Source organism: Pseudonaja textilis, chromosome 4 (assembly GCF_049901715.1).
Source record: "Pseudonaja textilis isolate UNSWEBS1 chromosome 4, rPseTex1.2, whole genome shotgun sequence".
Taxonomy (NCBI): Eukaryota; Metazoa; Chordata; class Lepidosauria; order Squamata; family Elapidae; genus Pseudonaja; species Pseudonaja textilis.
In genome coordinates, this window is record NC_141993.1 from 93,785,357 (window position 1) to 93,801,789 (window position 16,433).

The 16,433-nt window shown below is 51.8% G+C and overlaps 1 protein-coding gene across 20 annotated transcripts in view; it reads left to right on the forward strand.

The window, feature by feature from the left end:
• DLG1 (discs large MAGUK scaffold protein 1) overlaps positions 1 to 10,578 on the forward strand; it is a 63,991-nt gene extending 53,413 nt beyond the window's left edge. For 6 of the 20 annotated variants that reach the window (XM_026722250.2, XM_026722251.2, XM_087933782.1 and 3 more), the window contains 8 exons: positions 2,640 to 2,739; positions 5,452 to 5,493; positions 6,457 to 6,507; positions 7,554 to 7,655; positions 8,144 to 8,316; positions 8,424 to 8,533; positions 8,926 to 9,017; positions 9,601 to 10,578. In XM_026722250.2, coding sequence (XP_026578035.1) covers positions 2,640 to 2,739; positions 5,452 to 5,493; positions 6,457 to 6,507; positions 7,554 to 7,655; positions 8,144 to 8,316; positions 8,424 to 8,533; positions 8,926 to 9,017; positions 9,601 to 9,707 — 777 coding nt within the window. In that variant the 3' untranslated portion in view covers positions 9,708 to 10,578. Of the gene's footprint in view, positions 1 to 2,639; positions 2,740 to 3,074; positions 3,109 to 5,451; positions 5,494 to 6,456; positions 6,508 to 7,553; positions 7,656 to 8,143; positions 8,317 to 8,423; positions 8,534 to 8,925; positions 9,018 to 9,600 lie in introns of all 20 variants that reach the window. The other 14 variants (XM_026722252.2, XM_026722253.2, XM_087933784.1 and 11 more) reach the window with 3 other exon arrangements.
• Positions 10,579 to 16,433: the final 5,855 nt, after the last annotated feature.

Sequence of the window (16,433 nt, forward strand, 5' to 3'; positions counted from 1 at the left end):
AGTGATTCGTGGTCAGGATTTGATTTCCTTTGGGAAATTGGGGATCAGGAAGGCAAAGGGAATGGGTAGCTGACTCAACCCGGCGGCCTCTGCTCAGGCTGAGCTGCAGGGATCGCTGAGCCGTTGGGGCCTGGCCTGGTTCGTCCTCTTGGGAAGAAGGAAAGGGCTGGCCTGGCCCTCCTGGCCTCCCCCAGTGGGGGACGTGACTTGGCTGACCTGTGACAGGGCAGCCAGAGGGATGACGAAGAGCAACAAGAGGCTACCCATAACTCTTCGCTCTCTGAGTTCCCCGGCGGTCGTTCTCTCCTCTTTCCCATTTGGTGAACCTCCCTCCCTGCTCTCTGAACTGAAGACTCGGAGTGAAAAAAACGGGCACCGGGTGAGGGGAGTGTGAGGGGCCTGAGGAGGACCGCGGGAGGAGCTGTGTGCGGTGGGTGCAGCTGCAGGCCCTTTAAGAGGCCAGCAGCCCTGGGCATTGGGGTGCGAGCAGAGCTGTCTGGCTTGCTTGCTTGCCCCCCAGCCCCAGCCCAAGGTTTGCCACACCCGGCAATCCCTTGCGCAAGCAGCCACACCTGGGGAAATCCTCGGGGCTTGGTCAGGCAGTGGTCAAAGAGGGCGGGGGGGATATTGGCAGGACTGTTTATATTTACGGATTGATTGATTTGATTTCTGTAGCTGCTCACGGAGGGCGGGGGTGCATCAGTTATGCTGCACTAATCTCCCCCTTTCCCTCCGCCCCGCCCCCGCAACGTCTTGCCCTTCTGCGTGGCTAGAAGGAGCAGAACATCCTCCCTCCGTTTGGCAAACCGGTTGTTTACGGAACCCCTTGGAGCCCGGAGCTAACCTTTCTTTTAGGGAAGCATGCCCTGCAGCCGAGCTGCCCGTGGCTCTTGTACCTTAACCCTGCACCAGACCCCCATGCATGAGGACCGGAGGAGACCCTCAAGTACGCTTGCCATTGAGAGACAACCGCCCTCCCGCCTGCCTGCATGCCCGCCTTCCGCCCCTCGCCTTGCTGTGGCTTTCCCGCGGGGAGCAGGGCTGCCTCTCCCCCTCCTCTAGCATCCTGCTGGAAGCGCTGAGCATGCTTGCCGGGGCCAATGGCCGCTTACTGCCCTTGCCCGCTTTGACCAGGAGTGCATGATGGACGGATCTCGGGCAAAACTAACCGGGCACAGCAGACAGAGGGAAACCTGGTGCAAAATTGATTGGTTCCTTGATGGCAACGGGGAGTTCCCTCTTCTGCCGCATGTGGGGCCCACCCCGGCCACGGCTGGGTGCTCGACAGGCTTGCTCCTTTGCTTGGCTAGGGTTCACTTCTGCTAAGTGACATGCTGGCCAGCCCCGGCCTTTCCTCCCCATGGCCTTTCCTGCCCCGTCCCGCCAGAGCTTTAACCCGCCTGCCCAAGACCAGCGAGCTCTCTTGCCCAAGGAAGGGGTGGCGGGCAGCCTGGAAGCCTCGTGGGTGACGGCTTTCACGCGTCCCGAGGCAAAGACTTCCAGGCTTGTTTTATTTCATTTTATTTTTGCTTTCGGAGCCGACTTCTAATCGTTCTCCATGCAGCAAAGGAGGTTTCCTTCAAGTGGGGGAGGCAGGACAGCAGCGGGAGTTTTTATTCCACTCCATCCCTTATTCTATCTGGTGGGGGGGGGGATCATGAAAAGTTGCCCAAATTGCTTTTGGGGGGTTGTGTGGTTCATTTGCACAAACCCTCCTGGACCTGGAAGGGCAGTGCCCCCCTCCCTCCTGGCTTTATGAGGGGCGCAGGCTCCCCCTGGACACCAAATTCGCCCGGTTATGGATTTGCGAGCTTCATTAACCCCTTTAGAGCTAATCCCCACCCCCCACCCCAAATGGAAGATTAAGGTTAGCCAGCTGAGCATATTTTAACTGACCAGGTCCAGCATGCTGGTGAAGGTAGTCAGTTACTTGTCCCCTGATTTCCTGGGGCCCAGGAAGCTTTCAGCAGCCTTCCTGCTTAGTGTTTCCAGTCCTGTCCCGTCCCCCGTCCCCCAACCCATAGCCGATGACTGTGGGCCCAAGGGAAGGGTCCAGTACACCTGGCTGGCATATTCCACTTGCTTGCCCCCCTCCACCTCGGTGCCCATGCCGAATGTTGGGGGTCTAACAGGGACTTTCAGTCGCTGGGAGCCCCCAAGAGTTGCAGCCAAGACCGGCGGCTCTCCCTGGGCTCCTGCATGTCAGCAGCCTTGCCCAGCCCCCTTGCCCGAGGGCCCTGTGACCCAAGTCCGCTAGGCAGGGTCTCCGGAAACCCACAAGCTCCTCAGACTGAAAAGCAGGGCTGGTTTCCTCCCCCTGTGGGGGCAGATAGCCTCATTTCTTCCGAAATCCATGCTGCCCCTCCAGCAGAAGGTGCCAGGGCACCATCCAGCCTCTTGCTCTTAGGAGGGAGGACCCTGTAGGCCACAGCTTTATTTCTGGGCACAGAGCAGAGTGCCCCTCTCCCCGCCCAATCCCCTCTCTCCCGCCTTGGGCAGAAGCAGGGGACCTGCATGCTGGAGGGTAGAAGTCGGCCTCCCCCTGGAGCAGTGGTGGCTGCTGGCTGGCCCTGGGCCTTCCTGACCTGCTGGACGTCCGACACCCACCCTCTGTTTGCCCCTTTCCTTCTCTTCTTCAGCAGTCATTCAATGACAAGCGTAAAAAGAACCTCTTTTCCCGAAAATTCCCCTTCTACAAGAACAAGGACCTGAGTGAGGCAGAGGCCAGTGATGTCGACCGTAAGTATGGCGGGGAGACACCGTCTGTGCCGTGCGGTGTGGCCTGGAAAAGGGCCCCAAGAGCACCTGTGGGGAGCCAAGCCCTGGGTTGCCGGCAGGGAAGGGGGGGGGTCCTCATTCACCTCACTTTGAGAAGGGGCTTCAGGGAAGTCCATTCTGCTGCTAGCAGGGCAGTGGCGCTCTTGAACCGGGGGGCGGGGGGGGGGGCTAGGGGGCTGGCTCCCCACGGGTGCTGCTGGGACCATCCTGGAGCAGCCTCCGGAGGATGTGCTACTGATGAATGTTTTCTCTGTGATTGTCTCCTCCTTGCTTTCCCTCGGGGAACTACTCCACAGCAGATCCCTGGAGACATGGGATCAAAAGGCCTGAGTAAGTGACCCCCCCCCACTCCCTCCCCTTCCTCAGCCCTAGCTGTGTCCCCACCCCCACTTCCCCCCTGCAGGCTGACGTGTTGGGGAGTTTTCCAGCCTCTTCTTCCTTTGGTTCGGGGCTGAGAGGACGTGACGGTTTTGGGAGCCTTTGCACATTTCGGTTGCCATCGGTGGCTCAGAAATGGGGCCGCTTCTGCCCTGGCAAACGTCAGTGTAACACTCTGCAGGGTTGGATAAAGGCTGCCAGGCCAAGCCTCTTGACCGCTGCCACCAGGACTCTCTCAAGGTCTCCCTGGGTACAGGCCATCCTGAGAAGCCCCTCCCTTCTCATGGGGAGCTTAGCTCTAGGTTAAATCGGCTCCATCGATCCCTTTGATTTGCTCTATGACAGGAGTCCCCAACCACCGGGCCGCGGACCAGTACCGGTCCGTGGAACATTTCCTACCAGGCCGCCGGTTTGCTGGGCGCCGCCATCTTGTTTGACAAGAAAGTGCTTCCGGGTGAGCTTTTCCGGTTGGAAAGCGGCGTTTGGGTCCTGAAGGAATCCTCGCGCCTTAGTTTCATCGAAACGGGGGTCTTCGAACGAAACTAAGGCGCGAGGATTCTTTCAGCAGCCAAGGCAAGGCGAGCCGAGTGACCGTCCCGAAGCCGTCCCGAAGCGAAGCCCATCGACAGAGGTACAAAGGAGGAGTTGAAGGTGGCAGGGAGAAGCAGGGGACGGCTGGCTGGCCGGTCGCTCGGTTCGCCTTGCCTTGTCATGCATGCTGATGCCGGTACCGGGCCGCGGATCATTTTGTGATGCCAGTACCGGGCCATGGCAGAAAAAAGGTTGGGGACCACTGCTCTATGAAACACAGCCACCAGGGTCCTCTTTCCTCAACTGCGAGGTCAACCTCCCCCACCACGTGGCTACCCCCGCCACATTCCCCACTCAGAGCAGCCCCTCTCCTGAGGGGCCCCGAGGCTGCTTGCCCGCAGAGCTTTGGCCCTTGGCAGGGGGCCATGGTTGAAGGCAGCCAAGCCAGCCACTCTGACATGCCTGCCTTTCCTCCAGAGTCGTTCCTTGGGCAGGTAAAATCCCCAGAATGATGGGGGGGAGGGTCTGCCTGCAGCGGCCCCTGCTCCTGCTGCACCCGGACGAGTGCGGTCGGCCTGGCTCTCTGCTCCCTTGTCCGGCTCGGCCAGCGGCAGGCCTCCTGTTGCTGTCAGAGGCCTTAAGCTCCGTTTGGCCAGGCCGTTTAAGGCCTCGTCTCTAAGCCAGGGTGGCCGCTGGGCCAAAAGGCTCCTCTTCCCTCCCACCCTTGATTGGAGAGGGGATACAGAATGGGCCTCCGGGGCTCTTCCTGAGGAGCGGCCTGGATCTGTCTCCTCAAGCACGTAGGCCCCGGTGCTGAGGCGCCCTGGAACCAGGCCCAGTCCCTCTTCCCCCACCCCCCCCGAAGATGACTCCAGAGGGCTCCGTCTGGGCTGTTGGACAAAGCGGACCTTTTCCTTGTCAGCCAACTCTGGGTGGCTCCCAGTCAAAATTTAAAAGACACGCGAGATCTTTTTAAAACGATAAAACAACTAGTTAAAACAGTAAAACAACAAAAGCCTCTGGTGCCAATTCCTATTAGTATGCCCTCAGCTCGTTCTCTCCCAGCGCTTGGAGGAAAGAAAACCGGCCTGAAAAGACGCTTTTGCAGCCAGAGTGACCTGGGGTGCCGTCTTCTGGGGATCCCCACCCTCCTCCCTGCCTTTTCCTCCTCCTCCTCCTCCTCTTCCTCCTCCTGGGTGACGGTTGTACCCCCCCGAGGAATCTCATGAAGGGAACCTCATGGCTCAGGCTCATCCTGCCCTTCCAGAAAGCGGATGTGAAGGCACGGGTGGCTCTCCAGCTGTAGGCCAGGCTCCCCTTGTTCCAGGCGGAGACAGCCAGCCCCCTTGGGGCCCTACAACTGCTGTTTCTGGGGTGGGCGGCTGCTCCCCTTCATACCCAGGTTCTGGTGAGGGCCTCCTCTGAGCTGGCCCCCTCCAGGTTATGCCCACCGCCATGTGGTGGGAATGGATTTCGGAGGTCAGCGGTGGGCTGAATGGGGTTCCTGGTCCCGATCCCTGGAAGGAGGCAGAGAGCCGCCTGGGTGTAACCACCTTTCTTTGGAAGCGTGTTGGGAATTGAGGGTTTCTCTTTCGGCTTTAGGAATGTGGTCCATGGAGCGGGAGAACGGTGAAGTGGGTCAAGAGGCCCGCTTGACAGATACTTTCCTTGTCCCGAGTAACCCATGGAGGTGTACTTCCCGCCTCCGATGGGCCTTGGGGTTCCTTGGCATTGCTCCTGATTTCTGCTTTGTACTATTTTCAGAGCACGTGACTTCCAATGCCAGTGACAGTGAAAGTAGTTACCGTAAGTGTGTGCAACTGTGCTCCTTCTTGCTGTTTTTTCTGGGAACTTTCAGAAATTCAGGCTTACTTTTAAGAGCAGCTGGATACTGGAGGGGCCCTTAAAGCTTCAGCTGGTGCAAAAGACAGTGGCTGCCAGCTGGTTCCTGGGGGCAATTCAAGGCGCTGCTAAAGCCGCCCCCACCCCATGGCCAAGGGCTTTGTTACCCGAGGGCTGGCCAGTCTCCCCAGCTGCATCCGCCCACCCCGTCAGGCCTGGCAGGAGGGGCGTGTATGGGCCCCATTGACCGAGGGAGGTCATCTGACGGGACCCAGCAGGACGAGAGCCTTTTGGGCCCCAGGGGCTGTCCTGTGGCCCCTCTGGAGCCTGCCTTGCCTTGCCTTCCCAAAGGCTCCAAAGTTGTGGCTGGGTCAAGGGGCTGGTGGGGCTGGCCGGGGTTCGGAGGCTGCTGGGTGGCTGCACTGGTTGACCCATTACTTGCCCTTGCCTGCGTTTCATGCTTGCTGGTCTTAGTTTTGCTTTTTCATAGAGTATTAAATTGGTTTCTATTTTGCTTATCCTGGGCCTTTGAAGAAGGGCCCCAAAGGAGCTTCTGCAACAATCTTGTTGCAGAGTTCATTTCAGCAAACTGAAAAATAAAACCCTTTCACTGACCTTGTTAAAGATTCTGTAAGCAACAGAGGCAAAAAAGGGAGAGAGAGAATAAAAGCTTCATTATGAAACTTCAAGAAGTGCGCCAAAGGTAGTTAAAGAGAGCAGCCTCCTCCGCTTCCTAGTGTCTCCCTTGTCCTCCAGCATTAATCTGCAACTCTCTTCCCTTGCGGGGGGCTGACGCCACCTGGGGGCTTTGGGGTCACTGGTAGGAGGCCTGGCCGGGCAGGAGGGGCTGAGGGGAAGGGGCTGCGCATCCTATAAAAGCGCATGTTGAAGTCACAGTCTCTGATGGCCTCTCTCTTGACTCTCCAGGTGGCCAGGAAGAATGTGTCTTGTCTTATGAACCGGTCACCCAGCAAGAAGGTTGGTACCGTGAACGGCCTGTGAACGGCTGGGGAGTGGGTGCTGCCCCTTGGCTTGGCAGATATAGGTGTCCCTCTTTAGCACCGCAAAGAGCAAAGCTGCCAGATTTCGCCTTCCCTGCGCTGTGGCCGGATCAGTCAGAGCCAGCTCATGATTTTGAAGTGCATGGAAGAGAGGAACAAGTGGACGGCTGCTCAAGAAAACATTGGTTTCATGACAGCTGTTAAGGGGGCTGGCCAGCTGCTGTTCCTGGTGGCTCTTGTTGGAAGACCAGGGGCGGCGCTGACTGCCTGCCTGCCTGGGAAGCTCTCCTGGGCTCTCCCAGCCCTTTTCATGATGCTTTTTACTGGCTTCTGGCAGGAGGGGAAAAAATGCTCCTTCCAATGAATGGATTTGTACTTACGACTGCCGCGTTCACTTAAGGACTTACTTGCTTTACATGGCAAATCTACTTTCGATGAGCATTTAAAGCAGGAGCCCTCCCAGCTTTTCCTCAGGTGGGCTTCCCGTTCAGTCTCTGCCTCAGAGGGTCTTCCTCTCCATCCGCCCTCATCCCCAGGGCTCTAGCCCCGACACCTAGTCCTCACTTAGTAACCACAGCTGAGCCCAGAATTTTGCTCGTAAGTTGTTGTGGTCATTAACTGGGTCATCACATGACTTGATTCGGTTTTAAATAGTCCTTAAGCAGATCCATGCCCCCAAATGGAGGCTCTTGGCTGGAAACTGACAAAAAAAATGCCAGAAACCAGCAACAAGGCCTTGCCAGTTGCGGTCACTTGACGCTGCCACCGGTTGTAAGTGTGAGCGGTCGCACCCTTCGTGGCCGCAGGGAGGGAGCATGCCGTCTCCGTGCTGCTGGTGCTCAGGGTGGGGTTGCTGAAGGACCCCTTTGGGGAAATGGCTGAGGCTGGAGGGCCAGTGGCCCTGCGCCCTTCCCCCACTTTCTTAGGCCATCTTCCAGAATAGAGGAGACGTGGCCCTTCTCTCCCCTCTCTCTGCCCAAATTCCCTAACCGGAGGCGGACGGCCCTGTTTCTTCTTTTCCAGTCAGCTACACGCGTCCCGTGATTATCCTGGGCCCCATGAAGGACCGCATCAACGATGACCTCATCTCGGAATTCCCTGACAAGTTTGGCTCTTGCGTCCCACGTACGTGTGCCACCTGGGGGGAAGGCGCTGGGGGGGTGCTGTGGCATAACAATTGGCCCCCGGGCCCACCACGGCCTTCTCCAGGGGTGGAGATGACAAAGCAGGCAAGCACCCGAGAGCAGGCCCAGAATCAACTCACTGGGGCATTTGCCCTGATCAAATCCGTCCAAAAAGAGATTGCAGGTGCTCCTCTGGCCTCCTAAGATGGCTCTGCCAGAAAGTTCTGGTGTCCTTTCTGAAGGGCCTCTGGCTCTCCCGCCAGAGCCAGGGTGGCCATAAAGGGTCATCCTACACACACACACACACACACACCATTCTGCCAGCCTTTCTTCTGGGCATTGATGTCTGTCTTGGCCACACATCTCTCCTCGTTGGGTCTTGTGTCCAGCTCTTTGCATCATTTGCAGAAGAACTTGGTGCCAGTGTGGACATTCGCTGATGTCCACTCAACCTCTGCTCTCTCTCGCTCTCTTTCTCTCTCGGTGAAGATACAACCCGACCAAAACGAGATTACGAGATGGATGGACGAGATTACCACTTTGTGATGTCGCGAGAACAAATGGAGAAAGACATCCAGGATCACCGGTTCATTGAAGCCGGCCAGTACAACAACCACCTCTATGGGACGAGTGTCCAGTCTGTGAGGGAGGTGGCCGAGAAGGTAAAGGTGCTGCTTACACACACACGCACGCACACACCCCTTTGTATCGAGGCCCCATGGCCACTGGTGCTGAGCAGCTCCTCAGGCAGCCTCTCCTTCCCTGCCAGGGTAAGCACTGCATCCTTGATGTATCTGGGAATGCCATCAAGAGGCTCCAGAGTGCCCAGCTGCACCCGGTCTCCGTCTTCATTAAGCCCAAGTCCGTGGAGAACATCATGTGAGTGCTTGCCCCTTACTGCCCCTCTGGCTCCTTGGACACCTTCGGGACAACCCCAAGGAGCCTTCCAAGATAGTGGAGTCAGGGCCGCCCAGCTGGCAGACTGGCTACGGTCCGTGAGATCCAGGCCCTGATTTCTCCTCCAGAACTGAAAAGGCGACTCCCTCTGTCTTCCCTGATGTTCAGCATGCCTGGGAAGTGGTGAGGGGCAGCAACCTGGGGAGGTTGAAATTGGAGGAACCTCCCGCCCGCCCCATTTCCCGTCCCCAACAAAAGGAAGCCCTGCCTAGCCTCCCTCACCCTCCCCCAGACCTTCCTGTGCATGTTTAACAAAACCTGCTAAATCTGCTTTGTTGATAACGCTAATGAGTTTGAAATATCTGCAAACCCAGGGAAATGAATAAGCGATTAACGGATGAACAAGCTCGGAAAACCTTTGAACGAGCCATGAAGCTGGAGCAAGAATTTACAGAACATTTTACAGGTTGGAGCTGCCTCTGTTCCACGTTTGGTGCTCATTTCTTTTTGCTGTCGAGGGCTGTCCTAGAATGTCCCGGGAGCAGCCGGAACCTTCCCTCTCTTAGACTATGGCAGGAATCAGTGGCTTATGTGGGCCCGGTGCCAGCCTCTGCGGTGCCTGGCCTTTAGAGTCTGCACCAGGTGGTTCTCCTCTGGTTCCGGTTGCCTTCCAGAGTGTGAGAGACGCTCCCGGGCTCAGCTTTGTCCATGGAGGGCCCAGTTAGGCAGGTTGGGGGCTGGCTGCTCCTCAGTTGCAGTGTGTGGTTTTTTACCCGCCATCTTGGGGGGATTCTGCTCAGAAAGTCTCCCCTACAATCATCTGGGGATCTAGAAGGTGAAGGCTCTGAATAGCCCCCCCCCCCCCACGCACCCCTTTTCTGAGCATCTTTAGGGGAAGCAATTGAGCCACAGGGAATCAAAGGAGACCAAGCCTCACAATAGAGTGGGAGGCACCAGAATTGGGGGTTGGGGGGTTGCAAGAACTCTGTAAAAACGAAGGAAAGAGCAGAATGGGGTCCTCAGGAGCTGTCTTGTTTGCGTCCCTACAGCCATTGTGCAAGGCGACACATTGGAAGAGATTTACAATCATGTCAAGCAAGTCATTGAGGAGCACTCCAGCCCTGTCATTTGGGTGCCAGCCAAGGAGAAGCTCTGAGGGTCCTCTGAGTCCAGGGGTCGGCCCCGCCAGCCTGCCTGCCTGCCTGCCTGCCTGCTTGCCAGCGCTGCCTCCTCGGGGCTCCCGTGGGACGTACAGAGCCCCTCTATGGTCTCAACGTTTCGGAAGCTGCTGGCCGAGGGCTCTTTTCTCAAGAATCAGGGGACTCTTTCCACTCCTGTGGATAGAAATGGAGAATAATGTGGTTATAATTCCTTAATGTTTAAGGGAAAGTATCCTTCAGAGACTCTGAGAAAACAAAGCTTTTTATGCAGCCTTTTAACAATTTTATAATAAGATGAAAGAAAAGTGGTCTTAATGTAAATTGTGAGCAGTTTTGCACGTTTGAATTTGCTAGCATGGTTTCCTTTGGGTTCAAATTCTAGTTTCGAAGTTTCTGCCACAAATATATTTTTTCTCTCAGTTTAATAAAAACTTTTTTTCAAAATCAAAGCTTATGTATTCTTAAATGGCATTATTTGAAAAGGAAAAACTAATTTTCATAATCTCATAAGAAAATCTTTATAGCCTTATTATTTTTGTTGTTGCTCTTACAGGGTGAAATGTCCTGTTTTTAAACTAGATCCTACAAAATTACTTGGAATGTCTTACCGATCTTAATGGATAACTGCATTTTCAAATTTTAGGTGTTTAAAAACCTTGAACTTCACTTAAGAATTATGGATTTTGAAAATATTTTAAAGGCAATTATAATAATTATAAGTTCTCAATATCTAAAAATATAAATACATTCTTAGCCAGATTTTAATGACTATTTTACTCATAACAATTGCTTATTTTGTTATAATGAAACTATATATATATATATACACACATATATGCATATATATTAAACTTTCCTTAATTAAAATCTAAGCGTGAGAACTGTTTTCTTAAAAACTCCACAAAATACATAATTTTCACACCTAATTTTGAGAACAGAAAAGATTGATTATAAGCAAGTTAATTTTTGCTGCTTTGTTTTTGACATGTTCCTGTCCCCTGTGGGCTTCTGAACCCCAAAGCATGCACCCCACTGTTCCCCCCCCCCCCCGGGAAACGACGGAAACAGACTCCAGTTGTTTCCATTCAGAGTTCAAATACTTCTGAAGCCAAGTTGGTGCAGCTTCCCATGGGGGGCTGCCGCCCCTGTGCTTCTGTGTCCAGCTCAAGGTGTTGGGGATCACCTGTGAAGACCTGCATGGCGATCTGAGAAACTGGCTCGGTCCGATGGATTGGTCTTTGTTTATTGATGTAATGTTTCATTTTGCATTTTATTCAGGGTCTGTAAGCCGCCTAGAGCAATCTTTGGCACCCTGGGCAGGATAGGAATTTGATAGATAAATAAAACTATAAACAGCCCTTATCAGTTCTTCAGAAAAAGAGCTAGGTACTGAACAGCTTGTAGACTTGCAGAGTCCTCACACTATTGCGTTGCATGACAGAGAAAAGGTTAAGAATTGGGTTTTCAGGCAGAACTCTGGAATAAAAATGGAACTTGCCAGCAGCAGCTGGTAATGTTTTTCCTGGTATAAAAGAGGTTGCTGTGGGTAGTTTCATGTCAGATGCCTGTTTCTAATTTGCCATCACTGCCTCTGCTGATAAAGCTACCAGGAGAGGTAGCCTGGTGGTGTTTTCTTCATCCAATGTGGATTTTATTCCTTGGAAGATAGTGGTGGTGGTTTCCCGCGTTTTGTATAGTTGGCCTTTTTTTAATATGACAAAGGTGTTATCTGCTTACCAGATCCATACTTTGAGTTATCTGGTGGGGGGGTGCTATGGATTCCAGGTGCTGTATGATAGCTTGTGTTACAAGTCTTGAAAGCGCGATCCCAAAGGTGTTCCTTTTATTTTCCTGTGGTATATTGATCCATCAAACTGAAAGTAGGTGGGCAGGCAAAGGTTACTAAGGTCCGTGATTCTGGGTATTTCAATATGTCCAATATGCTTGGATATAATAGTCATGGATTCTTTTGCTGATTCTGTTCGGTGGATGTAAAGTCTTATACTTAGGCAAGAAAAACCAAAAGGACACATATAGACTGGGAGAAACCAGGCTCAATAGCAGGAACTGTGAGGGGGATCTTGCAATCTGAGTGGACAATCAGCTAAATAGGAGCCAGCAGTGTGCAGCAGCAGCCAAAAAAGCCAATGCAATCCTAAATTGCATTAGCAGTGGGATACAATCAAGATCAAAGGAAGTACTAATACCACTCTGTAAAGCCTTAGTAAGACCACACCTCGAGTACTGCACCCAGTTTTGGTCACCACGCTGTAAAAAAGATGTTGAGACTCTAGAAAGAGTGTAGAGAACAGCAACCAGGGTGATTAGGGGACTGGAGGCTAAACATGATGAACGGTTACAGGAACTGGGCCTGGCTAGTCTAGGGAAGAGAAGGACCAGAGGAGACAGAATAGCAGTCTTCCAATATTTGAGGGGCTGCCACAGAGAGGAGGAAGGAGTCAAGCTGTTTTCCAAGGCACCTGAAGGCCAGACCCAGGAATAATGGATGGAAACTGATAAGAGTTTCAACATAGAAATAAGGAGAATTTTTTTGACAGTGAGAACAATCAACCCATGGAACAGAAATTGCCTTCAGAAGTTGTGGGAGCTTCATCACTGGAGATTTTTAAGAAGAGACTGGTCTGCCATCTGTCAGAAATGGTATAGGATCTCCTGTTGTGGGGGGGTGTTGGACGATGACCTACAAGGTCCCTTCCAACTATGTTAATCTGTTAGCTGTAAGTGATCACGGCAGTTGACTTTCTTGTAGCTCCTGTGTGTCCTTTTGCAACAGGGAAGGCAATATTTTTGAACCAGTGGCTCAGTGGGAGCCTTGCAAGATCATCATTACTACTGTTACAAAATAGTATGTGACAAGATTTCTACAGCCTGAAAAATTAGACTTTCTGAACCTCCCATTACTATCTGGCCACAGCATTATAATGTTCAGGAGAAACTATTCTGAAGATGCCCAGCCACCCAGGACTGGATTCCCTTGACTGATTGTTTTTGGATTTTTTTAAGTGAAGACAAACCATGTGAAGTGCCCTCTCTGCCCTGGGAAACCCCCTGCAGCACCCAAAGCCACCCTCCGAGGGTCTAATGAAACAGGCCAATGAATCCAAAATTGGAAAAGGAAAAAAATAGCATCTGGAAGGGTAGAGAAGAAATAATTCCATTTGGTTGCCTCTGCTAATGGATTAAAATGCCGCATCTTACCCTGTCAACAAATTAAAAGGGGAACCAACTTTACCAACAAAATGGTGTAAAAATTTATACTACCACAGCAAAGGTTTTTTTCTCCATCAACTACAGGTGAAACTCAAAAAATTAGAATATCGTGCAAAAGTCAATTTATTTCAGTAATGCAACTTAAAAGGTGAAACTAATATATGAGATAGACCCATTACATGCAAAGAAGATAGTTCAAGCCATGATGTGTCATAATTGTGATGATTATGGCTTACAGCTCATGAAAACCCCAAATCCACAATCTCAGAAAATTAGAATATTACATGCAATCAATAAAACAAGGATTGTACATAGAACAATATCGGAACTCTGAAAAGTATAAGCATGCATATGTACTCAGTACTTGGTTTGGGCCCCTTTTGCAGCAATTACTGCCTCAATGCGGCTTGGCATGGAAGCTATCAGCCTATGGCACTGCTGAGGTGTTATGGAAGACCAGGATGCTTCAATAGCGGCCTTCAGCTCTTCTGCATTGTTCGGTCTCATGTCTCTCATCTTTCTCTTGGCAATGCCCCAAAGATTCTCTATGGGGTTCAGGTCAGGCGAGTTTGCTGGCCAATCAAGCACAGTAATCCCACGGTCATTGAACCAGGTTTTGGTGCTTTTGGCAGTGTGGGCAGGTGCCAAGTCCTGCGGGAAAATGAAGTCAGCGTCCCCATAAAGCTCGTCTGAGGAAGGAAGCATGAAGTGCTCCAAAATCTCCTGGCAGACGGCTGCATTGACCCCGGACTCAATGAAGCACAGTGAACCAACACCAACAGATGACATGGCTCCCCAAATCAACACAGACTGTGGAAACTTCACACTGGACTTCAAGCATCTTGCAGTATGTGCCTCTCCATTCTTCCTCCAGACTCTGGGTCCTTGGTTTCCAAATGAGATGCAAAAGTTGCTCTCATCAGGAAAGAGGACTTTGGACCACTGAGCAACAGACCAGTTCTGTTTTTCTTTAGCCCAGGTAAGACGCTTCTGATGTTGTTCAGGAATGGCTTGACAAGAGGAATACGACATTTGAAGCCCATGTACAGGATCCATCTGTGTGTGGTGGCTCTTGATGCACTGACTCCAGCCTCAGTCCATTCCTTGTGAAAGTCCCCAACACTTTTGAATGGGCTTTTCCTGACAATCCTCTCATGGCTGCCGTCATTCCTGCTGCTTGTGCACCTTTTTCTTCCACACTTTTCCCTTCCACATAACTTTCTACTAATGTGCTTTGATACAGCACTTTGGGAACATCCAACTTCTTTTGCAATTACCTTTTGAGGCTTTCCCTCCTTATGGAGGGTATCAGTGATGGTTTTCTGCACAACTGTCAGGTCAGCAGTCTTTCCCATGATTGTGATTCCTACTGAACCAGACTGAGAGACCATTTAAAGGCCAAGGAACCCTTTGCAGGTGTTATGGCTTAATTAGCTGATTAGAGTGGAACACTTTGAGCCTAGAATATTGAACCTTTTCACAATATTCTTATTTTCTGAGATTGTGGATTTGGGGTTTTCATGAGCTGTAAGCCATAATCATCTCAATTATGACACATCATGGCTTGAATTATCTTCTTTGCATGTAATGGGTCTATCTCATATATTAGGTTCACCTTTTAAGTTGCATTACTGAAATAAATGGACTTTTGCACAATATTCTAATTTTTTGAGTTTCACCTGTAAATGTCAGGTTGTAAATCAGGTATGAACACTGCTAATTTATCAGATTCAGATCATTACATATTTCCCTAGAAATCTTTAATTAAAAGAACATTACTTTGCAAGCGTTGTTTTAATATGAAAGCCAACAATTTACCAAACTACATTTTCCCCAATAGTTCCCCGTACCATTGGTTTAGCATTATTCAATAGTTACTTAATATCAAATGCATAAAATATGAATACCCCCCCCCTTTTTTTAGCAGACATAAAATCATTGAAAAGTTTTGGTAACATTTGTCTTGTATAATTATTCAAAATATTAATACAATTTGTCCAATTTACCTAGCTCATAAACTCTGCTTTAAGAAATAAGGTTGTGCTACTTGCCATGAGTGAGGACTCGAGTTGCCATCAAGCTGTTATCAAGTGGAGGAGGATCCAAGCCTGATTAAAGGCCCAGGGAGCTGCCTGCCCAGCCCAGCCGAGCGCCTGGCTCAGGGCTGCCTACAACAGGGCCCGAGGGGGCCAAATGGCTGGGGACAATCGCAGGGTGAGGTATGTCCTGGTCCATGGTCTACACCTCACTTAGCAAGGGACTCCTGAGCAGCGTACAACCTTAAAACAGTCAATACCTAAAACAGTCATTATTCAAAAACATTAAAAGTATTAAAAACAAAGCTAAGGCAGAGAAGTAGTGAGTGAAGAGATGCTGGTCATAACGGAGCCCACCTCATGAACTCCCCAGTCCCCCCGAGGTGCCCAGGTTTGATGGCACAAGCCACTCTTGAGGGACCTTTGGAAGGCCAGTCGGGATGGAACCAGCTTCAGCTTGGCTGGCAGGAGGGTGTCCCACAAGGGAGGCACCACAGCAGGGATGGCCCCCACCAAGAGCCTGCCAGGTGTTACCCGGCACCCACAGCTCCTCCTGCCCTCTGGTGGGATGGGCGGATGCGCAGGGAGCGGCGCTGCCTCAGATAACCAGCTCCCTGCTAGGTGGGGCTTTGAATTGGGCCCAGAAATGGACTGGCAGCCAGGGCAGCTCAGGAAGCAGAGGGGCAACGGGCTCTGTCCGAAACGGACATTGCTGCTTATCTGTTGCTGCGTTTTATACCAGCTGAAAATTTTGAACAGTTGTCAAGGGCAACCCCACTCCTGTTGCTAAGCAAGACATCTGTTAAGTGAACTTTACAGCTTTTCTTGCCCCAGTTGTTAAGTGAATCACTGCAGTGAGTAACATGGTTGTTAAGTGAATCTGGCTTCCCCATTGACTCTTCCTGTCAGAAAGTCGCCCAAGGGGATCCCCTGATCCAGGGATCCTGTGACTGCCATGCACGAGTCACTTGGCAAGCGCCTGAATTTTGATCACATGACCACAGTCATAAGTGTGAAGAATGGTCATAACTCCAGTGCTGTAACTTTGAACGGTCACTAAATGAACGGTTGTATGTCAAGGACTACCCGTATCTTGTGTTGTTGGCTTTGTTCCCGTTATAGTTCCTTTTTCATTTTGGGGGGAGTTGATTCATTGGTTCTTAATGTTAACTGCCCAAGTAGTGAGAACAACCCAGGTGGTGGCCAAATACAGTCATTTATTTCCTAAAAACAGAGGCCTGGACCTGAAGCCAGCTGCCGCCTAACGCTTGCTCAGGTGATGCTGCCCAGAGGACGGCCTGACCTCCGCTTCCGTCCCGTTTCCCCCGCCCCCACCCCCCCCCACCCCGAGAACTGGTTCCTCTCCCTTGGTTCCCACCCCCCCTTGTGAAAACCAAGCGGGCTTGTGCCTTCTTCCCTGGCTTGCTGCTTCGGTCCTCCTGTGTGAGAGCTGTG